General features: G+C 44.8%; 1 protein-coding gene across 3 annotated transcripts in view; it reads right to left on the reverse strand.

Moving 5' to 3' along the window:
- LOC102692139 (protein phosphatase 3 catalytic subunit alpha-like) overlaps nucleotides 1–18,216 on the reverse strand; it is a 102,835-nt gene that overhangs the window by 47,869 nt on the left and 36,750 nt on the right. For all 3 annotated transcript variants that reach the window (XM_015349947.2, XM_015349946.2, XM_015349948.2), the window contains exon 2: nucleotides 3,631–3,831. In XM_015349947.2, the coding sequence (XP_015205433.1) occupies nucleotides 3,631–3,831 (201 nt within the window). The remainder of the gene's footprint in view (nucleotides 1–3,630; nucleotides 3,832–18,216) is intronic.

An 18,216-nucleotide genomic window follows, 5' to 3' on the forward strand; every position in this document is an offset into this window, starting at 1 on the left:
TTAACATTTGCAGAGTTTAATAAGGACCCTCTTGTGCTGAAAGTAGCCCTTAGCCGGGCAGCAACTGTGCTTGGATCACTGCCCACACCTTAATGAGCTGCTTCTGATACATGCTGGAGCCCCTGTGCTTTCCAGGCAGTGAGCATTCCTGCACCAGCTCCTGCCAGGTGCCCTGTGTCAGTTGCTGTCCGGAGGTCAGTGACTGAAGTCTGGAGATGCGGCTCACTGGCCCAACCACTGAAGTACCAGCTTGCCTGGTTTAACAGGTTGGTGTAACTTCTCAGAGTGATAGAGGGCGACACCTGGGTGAGCAGAGGAAGGGGAGCTGTCCTCAGCACCGACAAGTACAGGTTTGCATCTACTGTACGAATCCTGCTCCCAGGCAAGGAGCTGACAAAGCTGACAACTGTTTGAAATCCAGGTTTCTCAAGATGAGAACCAGATGCTCAAGAAATAAAATAATCCTTCTGCTGCTGTCCTCCTCAGCTCTACCTAAACTGCTGTTTTTAGAGACTATATATATAGAGAGAGAGAGTCTGAAAATATCTCTAAAGGACCTGTCTTCTAATTTCTAATTCGGACAAGCTTCTGCCAAAACTGATTCCCATTTTTCCAGTTGAACGTTTAGCAATTTGTTTTGGTGTTAAAATATAAGAGCTAAAATAACAAAAAAGGTCAACGTGTTTCTACTTTGGATGAAATGGCTTAAACTCAAGCAGACTGGAGCACAAGATCATTTGCTTTTAAATAAATATATCCACCTTCATTGGAAAACAATCAGAGACAGGTAAATGCAATGATGAAATGGTAATGGTTGAAGTAGGATTAGAGTTATTTCAGTTTTGATTCTTAACCCCCTAGATGTGTTCATGTTATATTCAACTTCAGAACAGTCACAGATGAAAGGAATCTGTTTGGCCAAACTTACTTATCTGCTACAAGCCCACTGATCAGAATCGTTTTGTGAAGAAAGCCAGAGCATGGGCTTCAAGGACATGCCTGGGCAGACCCCCACAACCTGCCGATTCTTCTCGGTTCTAAACGCCCCCTTGCTAACCAGCTGTATCCTCCATTTTGTTTTTGACTGTACACCCTGTGATCCGGTATGTTGATGCCAATCACTGTTGGTCCATTACAATCACAAGCTGGTGTAATGGCTTTTTAGCCTCCTCAGTAGGCTGTTATTTTACGTTTGGCATCAGTGTTGTATTGCAGACTGAGCCCTGCTGGGCCTGAATGTGACAAACTCTATCTGAATCTTTTATTGCTAGCTGGTGATATGAGAGCAGCTCCCTCCTTACAGAGCAGGGGGTTAGAAATGCGAGTTCTCTGAGCACAAGATGATCCTCTGTTATTCGATGCATCTTGCTTCATCTCTGTTTTTTAGATCACTAATATTTCTGCTTATGAGCTGGGAGGTCATGAGCAAGAGTTCGGAGACTGCCTCTCGCAAGGCTGGCTGCTGCAGTATGCAGGTGTACATCCCACAGTTGTGATGGTCAGACATCGCGTACCTGCTCTTTGGCCTTGGGTATAACTTCCCAGAAATGTATTACATGGGAGGTCAAGTCACAGTGGGAAATCTTACTCATTCTCCTCCTTACAGTATTGTTTGTTTCTGTGTCCCTTGTCACAACAGGGGTGCTGGCTGGGTTCCTGTCCCTGTGTGCCTGTGTGTGTTGGGAGAGGGAACCCCGAGGAGGACCTCTGTCTGTCCAGCTCGGAGCCATGCCCCCTGCCCTGTGCTGCCGGGACGGGCTCCGGCCAGCCTTGACCCCGACGCTCTGGGCTGAAATGCTGTTGTTTAAATACAGAAACGGAGAGATGCTTCTCTCGTTCTTGGGCCTATTCTTCTCCGATTGTAATGGCACGCAGCCATCTGTGCGCAAATAAACACTACAATCATATCTTGCATTGAAGATTGCAAATTCTAGAGTTGGTGGATATATGTAGAGACTCATTCGATGCATCTTGTTTCATCTCTGTTTTTTAGATCACTAATATTTCTGCTTATGAGCTGGGAGGTCATGATTTAGCGAATTAGTAAGCTTGTTGTACATTAGTAACAGTAGTATTTCAGAACACATATCACGCATGTCACTGCTGAGCTACCTTTTCCAGATGCACGTGGAAGGGGTGACAGTGAGGCTGACAGGCCGGCCTTGTCCTCTGGGCGGTGTGAGAGGATGAAGAGCACACGTCCTTCCGAACATGTACAGTCTCCCTGCCAGCCCCCTGCAGGGGCCGCTGTCCTTCTTCAGCAGAGGCTTCGGCAGACTGCCTGCGCAGTCTCGGGCTCCGAGCTCCCAAGCTCGGGCTCCCAAGGCCCAGTCTAGAGGCGATGTCTGAACGCTGTACTGACCTCAGTCACGGTGAACTGTATCACTTCACAGTGATGCAGCTGACATGGTACTTCAGCACAGTGGGGTGCACTCCAGTTAGCTAGAAATCCCCTAATTTGAGAAACAATGTGCTAAAGACTCCTACTGGTCTGACACATTCCTGCCAACAACAATTTCAAAGGTTTCTTCATTACCTGGGAGCATACAGCAGTGATATAGTCCTTAAGAAAGGTTGAGATTTTTTTTACAGGAAAATTACACTAAACTTACAAGCAAGAGTAATGATCTTGAATCCAGCAATTATCCACTCTGATGTCACGCTGTGCAAACTTCAGTCTTGAATCACAATTAAATTGTATTACATTTGATTAAATTGTGACAGGTTGTACTGTTCTGCGCTGTCTTCAGCTCAGTTTAATCATTTCACTCGGTCAGTTTTTTGGAAGGAATGAAAGAGATGCTCAGCAAAAAAAAACACTCACTTAGCACTTTGAACATTCTGTTAATCAATGTTTTATGTAAAGTACAGTTCAAATCACCTTCAATAGTCAAAAGACTGAGATGGCAAACAGCCACTTAATTAATGTTATCTGTAAGTATTCCGGGCATCAGAAACAGAGCAATTCTTACAGCACTTACCTCTGTGTGCTCGTTTAGTCCACGCTTACAGTAATGGCTCTATACATTGATTCCCTGTATAAGCAGCTTATTAACAGGGAAATTGACTCACAAACTGAAAGAGACAGATTGGACACATAATACTCCTGAGTGGCTTGAGCTTCAGGTACAGTACGTATTTCTGAGACAGCAGCGTCTGCTTTGCGACCAGACGCTCCTCTCTCTCTCTGGCTGCTCCAGCTGCAGTGTTGCCTGTTGCATTCCCCCTCGTCCTCTGAGCTCAGGTCACTACAGGTCACCAACCTGCAACTGCGCACCTGAGGTCATACCTTAGAGGATTTGCAATCCAAGCTACTGAGTTCCTGAATACCTTGAGCAACTCCCAAGGACTCAAACATGAAGAACGAGGAATTGGTACAAATTCAATACAGCACGAGATCAGTGACAAAGCAGAAAGGTCCAACTGGAGGGCAGCACATGGGAACACCCTCTATATTCCTTGTAGCACCCTTGCCAATATGACATTTCTATTTCAAAGGCATTTTCAGAGTTTTAAATGGGCTCAGCATGAATGCTACCTTGCTTATCATGCTAAAACCTTTCCTCCAAGGGCTTTGTTCATGTAGGGGTGTAATGCCACTGCTAAGCCCAGGGCAGAGGGTCCGTGTACCTGTGACTGGAGCCTCGATGTCCAACATGGTCTTCTCCTGGCGGAGGATGGAGGCCCCCTCGTTCACTATCCTCAAGGCCACCGCCTCCTCCACCCGCCCCTCCTTCGTGAGGTGAGCCTTCAGGAGGTCGACGCGCGGCTTCCCCTCACAGTCAAACACCTCCTTCATCGTCAGCCGGTGGCTTAAGGGGAAAGGGACAGCTGCAGGAAACAGAGGAGAAGCATGACGTAAACACGTGCCCGTTACAGCCCTGCCGAATCCAGCCTGTCTCCTGCTCCAATTCCCAAAGGACCAGTCCAGTCCCACCCCCCACAACCCTCATCCCAATCGGAATGAAGGCAGACGTCCAGGAAGAATGTCATATGATTGCGAAGCACAAACTTTGCAGTTTGCAGACTGTCCAAGACATTCTTGCTTGGCCAGGGGGGGGGGGGGGGGGGGATTACTAATACTTTGACCACAGTCTAGAATAGTCTGGGAGTCACCTTTCCAGCACTGTTTACGGTGGCTTCCGGTTAGAGACTGCAGTGCTGACAAAACCATGCGAGCCATGGTGAGCCCAAGCCTTCTCTCTTTCCCGATGCCGACAGTGCCGGCATTGGAGCCACGCTGGCAGGAGATGATTGGACACAGCTGAGACAAACCCAGTCAGCCGTCTCTTTTTGTGGGTCTTCCAGCTCTCCGTATTAAGGCCTGGCCAGCGTGTTACTTTGGATGGGAATAAGCTCAATGTTCACATTCTAAATCATTGAGAGCTAAATTAGGATTCTACATCATGTTTGACAAGGTTTAGATCATAACATTATTAGAAATGTACTTGTGTTCAAGAATATGAATGTTGAACGCTATACTTTAAATAGTGGTAGAGAGTAGATGTATTTTAATGCTGATGTTATTACTATCAAACTATAGTAAATGAACGATCAGCTATGTGAATCAAGGCAGAGTGATTCATATTTATCATTACTCTTGTTGTTTTACTATGCATGGTTTGTTGTACTAATAAAATGTTATTTTGTGAATCCGAGTGCAGACAATGTATTCCTTTTTGTTTTTTATAATTGATTCCTTGTACCCATAAAAGCCCTATTGTAATTTACTGTTGGAATTTCTAATATTTACAACAGATTGAAACCAATACGTATACAGTACATGCAATCTGTGAAGATGTGACACCAATGAGCACCGAACCTACACAGACACATGCTGACTGCGATGCTTGATTACTCTTCCTTATATGACAACTCAACAATGCACAGAAGTCACATATGTGACCCTGTTACACTGTTGTTGTGTTAATTAGAAATGAATAAAAGTGACCTTGGTGCAGTTCAGTGTTGGGCTTTCAATCTCCACAGGTTCATGGCTTTAGATACGTACTGTAGCCACGGTTTCTCATTTAAACCAGTAGACAGACTTCTGTAGGTAAAACCCTGCACTCCCCCGTAGAAAGAAAAACTACAGAGAAGTGTCTTAAGACAGTATATTTATTTTCTACTGATAATTAACTGCTGTTCTTGCATAACATCCTTGAAACACGCAATGCAAAGGTATTACAGGATATAAAACACATTTTGGCAGTATGACATATTAAATATTAATATTTAGACTGCTTTCCCCTCTTTCTTTTCAAGATTTTTTGTCTGCATTGATTATGGTTGAGTTTTTTCATCCAGGCAATCAGTTACAGAGGGAAAGGTCCTGTTTTGGCTCCTCAAACTGGCCCAGATTCACACCTTGTCTCAACCCAAACAAACATCTGGTTCTCGAACTGTGATGTCATTCCAGATGTTTCCTCTCATGTGGAGGACTTGTTCCGTCTTCCCAGTCGGGCTTCTGAGAGCCCTCCCTGCCTGGAGGGGAACCCGCCCCAGAGTGCAACAGCAGTGAGAGACCACACTGCTGGCATAGCCAAGGGCCAAACTCACAAGAGGAAGAAGAGTTCCCAGCCAGGCAAGGATTCGTAAGCATTCCCCAAAAAACGGAAATTGCTCATGTGTGACTGTAAAAGGCAGAGGTGATGGCCAGCAGTTTCACCTTGTCTGTCACAGTCTTGCCAGACAGTCGCCCCCTTTGCATGGCTGGGGCCAGGTTTTTGTTCAGTCTGTGCTCCAAATGGTTTCTTCGGACTGTTTCATTACATTACTGGTGCGAGCTCGGAGACTGTGGACTGCGGAAAGCCCTCTATATGACCCACCCGCAGACTGCGAATCCCCTTGAGCAGGGCTGCACGCGCTCTTTTTACAAGCTCGTCTGCCCTTCTTAGCGTCTTGTGGACAGCTGCTCAAACAGGTTTGGTTGGAAGAGTATTTGCAACCAACTACTATGATGACACCCCATACAGACATAAAATCTCTTCTGCACGTATGACCAAATAAATTAAGCACAACAAAAGAAGTTACCATTAAGTTCATGCAGACTCAGTTCTTCTAAACAGCAAATGGATAAAACAACAATTGTCCTCTGACTCAGCAGTGAGATCCCTTTAGCAGTTCTGCACTTAACAGGAACAAACTAACAGGTCCTTTAGTGCGTTTCATTTTCAGTAAAGTGGGAGTAGTTTCTTACTCTCTTTATTGTAACAGCCCGACATAAGACTCAAGATATCACTGTTCCTTAATTGCTTCTAGCAAAATCAAAGATCCATTTCAGGTCCTGCCTGTTCTCCCCTGACAGTAATGGGTTCAGCACTCAGAGACCCAGTGAGGGATCAGGGCCCAACAGTACGGCTGTATTGCTGCTTCTTGATCTGCCACCTCTTTTTGCAGGGCTGTCTAAGATTACTCACTTCTAAGTACGGCCTGTAAAGAGCCGTCACTTCATGCTGTTTCTCCAAAGAACCCTTTTATTTTTCCTCGAGTGTAAAACGGCACTAAAGGAAATATTTTTTTTGTTTGGAATGCATATGTGTGCTTCTCTCATTCGGCAAAATATGTGTAAATTACAATTTAGAACTAGAGCTGCAAGAGCAGCTTGAGGTGTAATAGCAGAGGTCCCTGGGCACAGTGTTCCTGGGGAGCTATACTGTATCCAGACAGGAAGGAGGCACAGTCTAGGTGTCGAGAGCTGGAGCAGCAGCAGGCAGGTCAGATCCAGTCACTCTAACTGCGTCGAATTGTCAGGAGTCTTGGATAGAGGGTAAATGCCCGAACACATACCACACCTCTCATGTCACGAGCAACTTGTTACATTTACACTGTTGCGCAAGCCTTAGACAGTACAGACAATCAGCTGTTACTACAGTATATATACTGTATATGTGTGTTATGAGCATCAACAACTGATTACAGGCCTCCATTAGTGCTTTCTACTCTTGTAACAGCTTTGACTCTTATTAACTAACAAGCCTGTCCTTTAGCATCTTTAATTCACATTGAGCAGAATCTTCAAAAACGTAATCACAGCAAGACAAGGTCAATCGATCAGACCTAATTGACTTACTGTCAGGTGTTCCAGCTCATTAACATCATTTGCTATTCTCTACGCACCAATAAAGCTATAGAAGGTGTCTTTTTGCGACTACACAAGGTGAATTTTTGACTACACAAACTAATCATTAGGTTAAAATTAAATTTTAATTTCAGTGGAAGATCATAAAGTTTACAAGTACAAAACAAAGAGAAATGCCTAAGACGTTGCACAATGTATATTTGTGGAGTCACCGCTGAAAAGTTTTCTTGGTAGTTTTTTTTAACACCTATGGAAGAAAACGTTTCACAATGTGTTTTGCTCACATTTCAATAAGATTTGGCAGCTACTCTGCTTCTGTCTCCAGATCTCCACATTTCTGAGATCATCCCACTCTTGTAATTTCTGTACTACTACAGTCTAAATCAGGTGATATTTAACACAGTCCTAAGCTAGTCTTTAGCACTTTTACTTTCCCTCACCTTATTGTCCGTGATTTCAAACTCATACAAGCGGAAGTCAAAAAACGTTTTTCTGTCATGGAAACAGAATCAGGGCAGCATGGCGCTGCAACATCACAGTGCTTCCAGGCGCCAAGGTGCTGTATGCACTGAGTTTGCGTGTTCTCATGGGTTTCCTCCGAGTGCTACAGTTTCCCTCCACCCTCCCTCCTGTCCAAAGACATGCTGGTGAGGACTGGCCCTGGTGTAAGTGTGTGTCCGTGTCTGTGTCTGCCCCGAGATGGACTGTCCAGGGTTACCCTGCCTTGTGCCTGTTACTTGCCCAGATAGACACCGGCTCCCCAGAGACCGTTAATTGGATAACGCTGTTAGAAAAGGGATGGAACCACGGATGAAACAGAATTACAAGGAAAGTGAAGGATTACAATTACAAGAAAAGCTTTTTTTGTGACTGACGCCTTGGCAACACTATCAGACTCCCTCTGCTCTTTTGAAATACACAGCAGACTTTGCTGAGGAAGCTGACAGCAGGGCACTGTGACACAACTGAACAGGTACTGTACGTGTGTGTGTGCTGTCCGCTTGCTCCGCTTGTTATACAGGTAAATTCGGCATTCTGGCCCCACAGGAGTGATAAACATTCCCCACTTCAAAGTGCACTTGGGTATAAATGAGAAACACTTCACAACAGTGCAGCAACCCTTCAAACATCAACGTTTTCTGCCACTATGGTGTGGCCTGTGGGCCTCCATGCTGGAAAGAAGAATATTTTCATGAGTGCTGACAGAAGATTGAGTATCTGCGATACCAGTTCCAGAGTACTTGAACTACCATACAGCATGTGCGATTTTACTTGTCACACAGTATGGCGAATCTCATTGCCGTTGTACATAAATCGCACAAACGAAGCCCATTATAACATTTCTAATCTTTTGAGTGTAGCATATTATTTTAACAGTGTAACAGGTAAGATTACATTTTCAAACAAACCTATAGGCATATAATGTGAGATCAGTGTTATATACTCACATTTCCTCTATTTTCAACATTGCTTTAGTCATTTAGTCAAATATTTCATTTTGTTTAGGGAGAATTGTTTTGCAATTTAAAATGTAAAAAAATGAAAACATAATGCTAACACACTGGGATGTGACGGTAATTATTTGATCCACAATGTGGATCAGCAGGAATCAGTGTCGATGACTGAAGCAGAGCCAATGGGAGTGGAGAAACGAGACCGGAAATCACGATTCGGCTCTTTCCCACTTGCAAGATCAGGAGGGTTGCCTGGCAACAGCTCACACTTCCAGCCTGAAATGGAGACAAGAGCCAAGGGATGTCTTACACTAAAGAGGAGGTTATTTAAACCTATTAATGCAGCTTAGACCTGATCAGGCAAATATTACATACCTTTCTGAGAAGGATTATAAAAGTTTAAATGGCCATCCTTATACAGTATATTTTGGATTGTGGCGATAGTTCCATGAAACCGAATTGTTAATCAATTTAGGCATCAGGTCTTTTTAAATCCTTAAGTGCTTCATAAATTTAAATGGAATAATCTACAGAAAATTCCATAATATTGTAGTCATGTTTGAATTCGATTACCTGATCATCTAAGCAAAACAAATGTTGTAAATTGTAAAGTGGCTCTCCAAGTGAATTTGCAGGCTTTCGCTTTTTAAATGCGTGGAAGAAAAAAAGTCCCTGTGAGGTGTTGTACTACCCAGGACTGCTTCTCACACCAGCAGGTCAGCGTGAGAGAGGGTCACTGGAACTCCATTCCTCTGGTGCCTGAGTGGGCCTCAGAAAGAGAACAAGCAGTTTGATCTGTTCCAGACCCCCTGCACCCCAAAAAACAGAATACCGAAAGTAACCCAAAACCTGCCCCAGGATTCTTAACAGGTCTCCTGGACAGAGGCTGTCTGGGAGAAATGGCTGGGATCTCTTTCAGGCTTGTTTGGCTTCGCCAATGACGGTCCAGACTACGCTACGGGTCCTGTGCACGATTCCAGCGCTCTTTTAAACTCGTGTGCCATCTCTCTCCAACCAGGTATACTGTACCCCACAGTCTGGAAGTGTCATACAGAGTACTATTCAAAAAGGCACAGTCGAAATTTCAAACAGTGTCACAGTTAAAAGCAAACGCTGTGTTTGCGGTGGTATTATCAGCGGAGGAGTGCTGTGGACAACATCAGCCCTCCCTTGAGATTTATTCCGCTGAATCGCCCACTGTATTTCTCTAGCGACTGCTGTGCCGAGCAGCTTGCAGGCAGAGACTGTGGAGCACTACTGCTTCAGAACACAGCATCCTGCACAACACACACTTGGGCTGCGTCCCGAAGGGTGTGGTGCTCCTTGGGCGTTTTATTATTCTGTTGACACTGGGCAATTCTTTTATTCATTTCCACCGATTTAAATTTTTTGAAAAAAAATGTGGTGTCTTTTATCACTGCCCACACATGCCATTCGCTTATTCCCTTCCACCCCCAGCAAGGTTTCATTCCAATTACATCAAGGTCCCTGCTCAGCTGTGACTCATCTTCTGCCTCCGTTTCCGCACTGAGACACAGGCGACTGCAGAGAACTAACCCCCAAACTGCCAGCACCAGCGCAGCATCAGGAATACTGATACACTGGGTCTGGGGACTCACTGCAGCCCTCTGGAAAAACTCCATATGCTTTCCTATGAAGCCACGGATACATGCTGGAGAGAACGTGGGAAATGTCATGGTTCGTTTGATTCACAGGTCACTGTCCTTAAATACAGACCCACGGTGTTACACTGCTGGTTTGCAACAAGCCTGAGGATAGTGCTGGCACTGTGCATGTTGCATAATGAAAGATTAAGACATTAAAATGCAGACTGCTTTCAACACGCTACAAAAACAGCATTCAAGAGAGGAATGCATGCACGGTCCATGGAAGGCAAGAACACAAAGCAAAACGAAGAAAACGAAGGGAAGAAGGCTGAGCTATTTAAAAGCACCTGGCATCTTCTGAGTATTTAAAAATCTAAAAAAGGTTCAACTTTGTGAACTTCTAAAGATATTCTAGTTAAAATGGGAAAAACATATCAACATTTAAACATAAAAATGTAAATCAGAGCAACTGCTTGGAGTTTTTCTCTCCAAGAGCCTGAGCTGCCTTGTCTATTGAACTGGATGCTGTATTCACAGGGCATGCTCTGTCTTGGCAGGTCTTGCCCCAGATTCAATGGGAATGCTATACTGCCTGTTTAGGTGATGCAAAGATAAAGGGTGCTTTAAAGTTAGGTGGTCTATACACACACACAACTGTAGGCTGACACAGCTCCCCACCTGAACTTCACAAAAGCTGTGAAAGTGTGAAAATGAGCTCTGACACAAAGTATTGGAGGCTGTTCCCTAAGAACCCTTTTCCATGACCCATTTGCAGTACACACTGAGAATCACAGCACTGACGACACCGACATCACAGCTGTCCACTGGAGTTTATGAACCAGGACCTTAGCTCTCGCCATCTGGTGGACACTGGGGGTATTGCCGTCTTCCTGTAAAGTATATTGGATTTCCCAAGTCCTGAATTTGATGCATAATTCAAGTTCAAGTTTATTGTTATTATACTCATATAGAGGTGTATGGTATAACAAAATGCTATTTAGCTAGCTCTCAGAAGATAAGTAGTACAAAAAACAATACAATTGTATAAGAAAAGAAAGACAGACAACAGGCAGTGTGCAAAACAACAACAGATAACAGGTAATGTGCAAAACATCAGTTGTGCAAAAATCATACATCAACAGAATGAAATAATGGATAGAAAATGATCAGGAGTGAGCTTCTTGACATGTGAGGTAGAGGTAGATTTCAATGTATGTTTGAGTTTTTGGTAATAAAGAAGGCACTGTGAGGTTCAGATCGTAGGTGACAGAGGCTGGGAGTTTAATAGCTTGATAGTGCGGGGGTAAAAACTGTCTCTGAGTCTGGTAGTCCGGGCCCGGATGCTCCGGTACTGTTTTCTAGATGGTAGAGGGTCATACAGTCTGTAGCTGGGGTGCGTGGGATCTTTGATGATGCTTAGAGCTTTCTTCAAGCACCATCTGTCATAAATGTCCTGTATAGATGGGAGGGCAACCCAGTGATGGACTGGGCAGTTTTCACCACCCGCTGTAGGGCTTTGCGGTCAGCAATACTGCAGTTGCCATACCACACTGTGATGCAGCCTGTCAGTGTGCTTTCTGTAGTGCATCTGTAAACGTTAGTGAGGATCTGGGGACATATCGTAGCCTTCTTTAACCGTCTTAAGAAGTATAGGCGCTGTTGTGTTTTCTTGATCAGACAGGTGGCATTGAGAGACCATGCGAGGTCCTCGGTGATATAGACGCCAAGGAATTTGAAGTTACTGACCCTTGATTGAGAAGAAAAGAGTAGTGGACTGGCTTTAGACAGAAACACCATACAGTATTTGCAATAATTAAAGTTAAGTGATAGATTGAAGTGTAAATGCACAAAGTTTTAACCTTTCTTGTCCTCAAATATTTTCTTGCAGTAACGGTCCATTAAGATATTATGTATTCATAGGGAACTGGGGCTTAAAGGAATGTCTAACACTGACAATTTAAAAGAACTGGGCCTTGTTAGTCTTGAGCACAGGAGGAGATTACAAAGGCTTACATTCCAAATAAACCTCAAAGGCACCAACATCGTCTGCACTGACAGTGGACATCCTCAGAATCACTGGTGCAACACAAGCCAGGGAACACAAGTGTGAAAGTGCGTTTAAATCTGAGAACAGGAGGCACTTCTTTACTCAAACGGCTGGGGGAGTAGAGAACAAGCCCCCTTGTCATACTGCTGAAGCCGACACCCTGTTTCCCATCAGGAAACAGGCCAGATGAGCAGCATGGCCACCTCTCATTCTTAACCTTTCTTAAGTTCTTATGAAACTCCAAATTCTGTTATGGCATCAATGGAAGATCTGCACATGCCCACAATCCGTAAGTGAAGTAGAATATAATGTTTAACTTAGTAAAAGCACATCCGTACCAATTTGTTAATAATGGTAAACAGATTTGTTGTGGTCTTTTCCCTTTTCTCTCTGAAATTCAATCGTCAAGCTCATAATGCTGAACACAACAAGACAATTCTGACAGAAAGCAGAAAATGCTTCCAAAGGGGCAAATCGTCATGATCTCTAAGCCAGCCAAACCTCTAAATAATAAATGTTCTGCTTCGGGGGGAAAGAAACCCATCTTCTAGCTTGAATCACCAGCTTGGGTTGACATGGAGTTCTCATTGTAAAACTCTGGAGTAAACACGCCCAATTAAACAGGAGGTGCTGTACCTGTATGCGATCGTCTCTTTCTCTCTCTGTGCATTTTTAATTGCTGCTATTTTGCCATTCCTTCAACTTCCCCCAGTCTCATTACTGGTTTTGCAATTTCCAGGCTTAGAAAGTCTTTTTACTGAAGTGTATCCGTATGTGAATAATGTGTTTCACATAGCAGCCCTTGAAACAAATATCCGATAAGGCATTATCTCAAAGACAATGAGACCCAGCATATCTCAAAGCAGCTCAAAGTAAGCTTTTTCAGAAGTATATTTCCAATCTAAAACATCTGAAAAAATGTTTCTGTATTGTATACAGGGCTTCACAGTGGTGTATCCGGCCGCCAGGGTCTTGCTCCCACACAAGGGTGGCCCGGCACTAACACAGTGCTGCTCCTGTGGGCCCAGGAGATCAGAACAGCATCAACCTTGCAGCTGCACCATGCAAGTGACTCCAAAGCCCGGTCTCTCTCTGCACCTGCAGGCTGTGGAGCAATGATCAAACGGAGATCGGGGACATGTACTTGTTCCCCCACTCGCTGGATTATGTGGACAACTGGCAAACAGGCTTGCAGGTGATTTCTCGTGTGTAAACCGGCCTATACTAATTACTACTTCGTTTCAAGAGCAGAATTAATCCATCAGATCATGTTGCACAATCAAGTACGCGCACGGTCTAGCTCGCCCCAGACATTCTGATTTCAACAGGATTACTTGGCATTACTCGTATCTGACCGAATTCCAGCTGTGTTCCATTTCCCCTTTTGTGTAGTGAAACATTTAAAATGTGCTGTGTTCGTACAGGGAACAACCCGGATAAATGCGTTTAAAAAGAAGGTCAGAAATAAACAGAAAAATACTGCAGCACTCTCGGGTTCACGCAGGTATGCGCCCTCGCCTCTGCCACCTCAGGTCGGCCCCCCACCGCCGGGGACTCGAACCCGGGCCTCCGGCATCACTCAACAGGGACCCAGCCTCTTGAGCCAAAGGGAAATCTCCCATCAGCCTGGCGGCTGCGGTCCCTGCTATTCACAGGGAAGGGCGGTGACGTCACCGCGCTGGTAAGCCGGCTCTCACAACCCGCAGTGGTGGCCGTATGCGTTACAATACAAAGGCAGGAAACAGTTTCCTTATGGAGAAAGTTTCTCAGCAGACTGACACACGTCTGCTGTTTTAACGTCTCTTACAGCAAGACGATGTGTTCTGATTACGAAGGTGAACACACTGTTGAGGGCTTCAGACTGTATGTGCGCTAATAAGCAGTGAATATTTATCTACAGTATAATGATGTTTTGAGAGAGGAAAGAGGGACCAAGAAATGTAGTCAAGAAATGAAAAGGATGAAGTCCTGTTAGCCTAATTAGTCTGAAAGCACCTGATATACTAGTTTCTTTACAGTAACATTTCAACCCTTTTTTTCATATTTCAAAAATGATTACCTTTGCCGTTTGCAGTGTGAGGTGACCAAACCAACCCGATTTAAAGCCAAAACTAATGGAATTGAACTTTGCTCAGTCCTGAACATGTAGAGGGAGTTTGGTGTATTATCATGAGTCAAAAACACATGCAGCTGTACTGAGGTTCGGAGTTGCCTGAACAAAAGCGATTGAGGTGAGAAACACAGGGGAGTGCGGGACTGGGAGGCTTGAAAAGCAAAGAAACGCAGTAAGTACCTCCGACACGTGTCTTGTTAATGTACGGTCCTGAATCAGTACATTCAAGCTGTAGTCAAGTACTCAAGCTGCTGTCTGTCTGACATGAGTGAAACCCGTCCTTTTGCAGTCCTTGATGTGAACAATGCGCCTGCATAGCTGGCGTTTCCACCTAGACTAGTGCCAGCAAGACGAGGGCAGCCTCAGGATCACACCCCTGTCTCCCGGAGTCAGGGCGGCCATGTTGAGCACGGTTGCCATGGAGACCTGATAAAAGGGTACTCCTGTAAGCTCTTTTCAATAAACACGTTTATATTTCATTTTTACAATTAAATAGTAACATTTGTAGAGTGAAATATAACATCTCTATATTTCTAGGACCATGCAGGAATTATCTCATTAAGCTTAACGCAAAGGTAACTCGTACTAACTCTAAATTAAATAAAATAATGAACATTTTAAGCCAGCGTTGTTATAATAAGGGAATTATCCGATTACAGAACAAATACAAATGAAAGTGTTCTTCTTTGATGTGACGTTTCAAATATTGTGCTCAGAATTATAGTAATTTTCAAAATTCCTCCAAGACCGATGAATTAAAAAACAATTTTCTCATGTATCACTGTCCATGTCCTAACCCCCCACCTGGTGAGGATGAAGGGTAATCAGTAGCTCTCGCATTCTTCATCATCAAGGGTGAAAACATGTGTTGCACTGAAGTGTTTCACTATGCACATACAATATCAGGACAACTCAAGGGTGTGTCAGATGCCAGAACAGACAGTTTGACAGGTTTCTGTTGTTTTAACTTGTGTCAATAACGCTCTCATAACATTTTGTAGAATATTACACACTGTTCTAGATATAAAGGCTCATAGACAGCATAAGTCACAGATTTAAAGGAACATGTTGACATAGACAAGGTAAAGGGACTCCAGACATTCTGAAAGGACGTGATACAAGTATAACTCTATTGATCCTGATCCCAGCTTTACAACCTTGACAGTGATTCAAGCGCTGCAGGGAGAACCGCAGAGAAGAGCACTCAGGGCTTTGAAATAAGAGCCATTTCATTACTCTGAGCCCCCTTTGCTCCTTGAACAAACGAGCTGGACACCTGGACCTGGCTGAGATCTACCCACGGTACAGGCGCGAGGGCTAAACCAAGTATGAGAACATGACCCATGTGACCGGCCTCCGGCACGTCTGCGCTCCACAGCGCAGAGGGCAGACCATGCTGTAGCTGCTGTTGCCTAGCAACAGTGCCAGGCTGCTGGAGGGGAGCCACGAGCTCCGCACATCAGCTCTGGTGATACATGGGCTTTGCCCCCTTCGCCCCCCTCCACTTGCATCACACACAGCCAGAGTCCTGCCACTCGCTCGCCTGTGACATCGCAGGCCCCTCGCCCATGGAAGAAAAACAGCTCTCAGCCGGCCTGAGACGCAGAGCAGAGAATGCAGCTCGTGTGGATGATGATTAGTCCTGAAACTGCACTCAAATAAATTCTAGAAACCGGTAAAGACTGAAAGAAAAGGATATCTGATTGCAGTGTGAATCTCTTTCTTCTCGGCGCTGTCTTTAGTATCAGGGGTTGAGGTATCTCTGGCTCCGGCAGGGAAAGCCCTGATAGGAGAGTTATTGGAAGAGATTTGTCACTCATGTGTCCCCCGATAAACCTTCAGAGGTTATAACAGCCACTGGGATTAAATTTCCACGTCAGTGTTGCGCCTCACGGTGCTCGCCACCGTACTGGATCGCCGTCACACTTCAACAGCTGCGGTGCAAAGGTGGGATTCCGAACTCTCGCGTGTCAATCCGCTCCTTTTAAATAACAGAACTCAGGCAGCACCGTGGGAAATAAAAGCATCACCAAAATCCAGGAAATACAAAAAACATATTGCTCTGAACGCATCTCAGTACGTGATGGGTGCACTCACAGTTTCACTTCATAGCTTCACAAACAGCTCCTTAAGGGATCTGTCCTGTGGAAGGGCGGTTTGGACTGGGAGGCCACTCCCAGGCCTCGGACCGACAGAGCAGACAGCACACAGGATGCTGACACCCGGGAAAGCAATTTAAAACATCAGCACTGGAAGCACCCTGCTGCAGGCCGTGCCTCCTGGAAATGACGATCACCTGCAGCAGTCTGACCTCTGGACTGCAGTCGCGCTCCTCTGCTTGTGCTCTGCAGCTGGAGGACACAGAGCAGCAGATGGACAAGACACCTGTCGAAGCTGGCAAGCAGGGACAGGCTGCTCAGCCCGTCTGGGTCATTTCACTGCTGGTAGGTGAAAGATCCAAAAATCTCATTCAGCAGTTTTGGGAAGCTGTTGGCACCTCTTGAATGTGAAACAGATCTATACCGTTTACAATAACACAGTATGTATCAAAATACATGGTGGAAATCCATCCATTTTTTGGTAATAAACATGACATATTGTCCAAAGACTGTACAGCAATACTTGCCACTGACAATCTGCCAGTGGTATCAGGGCACACACTGAACTCTGCGTTTTCCTGAGCACAAACAGTTCGACCACTTCTCTCTAGCAGTACAGTCCCCGCCTGGCCCGATTTTTTCACAACTAGATTATTCCAAAACTGAAAAATTAACCACGTGTGCTTTAACAAAAGGAGCAACTGGTGTCCCAGTTTAGAGAATGCGTTAGTGGTTTTTGCCCAGATATTAATCAATGTCACATGAATGGCATTGCTAAACTAGAAGACATTTCCCTGTAGAAAACATTTTTTCCCATTTCAGATCACCTGCCCCAGAAAGCTATCTGGACCATGAAGGGTATTTAGACTTGTACACAGATGATGCTGTAGTGATTGTTCATAAACGCTGTGTGAATGCCTAGTCTGATGTCTGATGCTAGGTACAGTTTATTGTCAAGATGTGGCTGGGCTGAGGAGTCAGGTCAGCTGCTGCCTCAGGGACAGCTGTTGACACAAGGAGCTGTGGCACACGGAGCAAACTGCCTGTCTGTGTCGTGGATCCTGGCTCCCTACCACCCTGGAAAGAAGTGGTTTTGACAAGCTTCTAGGTGCAACAAACTACCTGTTGCCAGATGAGGATGATGATTTGTTGTGTGACCGTCTGGAGCTGTGAGTGAGGCCATGCCACTGCTGAAGGGAAGCAGTGATCAGAGTGTGAGACTCGGGTGCGAGCGCCTCGTCTTTCAGGGAAGCCTTAAGACAACGCACGTCAGGAGCTGCGAAACGCTCTCGCTCCATCGACTTGAAGGGCTTTCTTAGAAACCTGCCCTTTTCTCCTTCTGACAATGTTTCTGTGAAACCTGGAGATCTGCTACAAGCTACCAAGGAGTACAAAGCACTTGATTTTTTACGAGAACAGAACAAAAACTGTGTTTATTATTTAAAATCCCGTTCCAAATGTATCACCCTTTTACTGTATGTAATCATATGGTACTGTACATATACAGTGCATAGCAAGGCTCTCTTAGTATTTCAGTAAAACCTGAAACAATAGCTGAAATAACATTGCTGTTTTTTATTCATTATGAGCTCGGTACTTCCCTGGTTTATGTTGTATAATCTGGAGCAATGTAAGCCCTACCGTAAAGTTCTCCATTACATATTTACAGACCAATTTCTCAGTACAAAGTCTTCCACTCTCCTCGTTGTTTCCTGCTCATTCACTGTAAGAAAGACCAACTTATCAAGCAGCAGCTAACAGAGTCTGAGAGCATCGCTGTTGCCTGCCCACCTGCGTGTACGTACGCTCATCACT

The sequence above is a fragment of the Lepisosteus oculatus genome, chromosome 11 (genome assembly GCF_040954835.1).
Source record: "Lepisosteus oculatus isolate fLepOcu1 chromosome 11, fLepOcu1.hap2, whole genome shotgun sequence".
NCBI classification, from domain to species: Eukaryota; Metazoa; Chordata; class Actinopteri; order Semionotiformes; family Lepisosteidae; genus Lepisosteus; species Lepisosteus oculatus.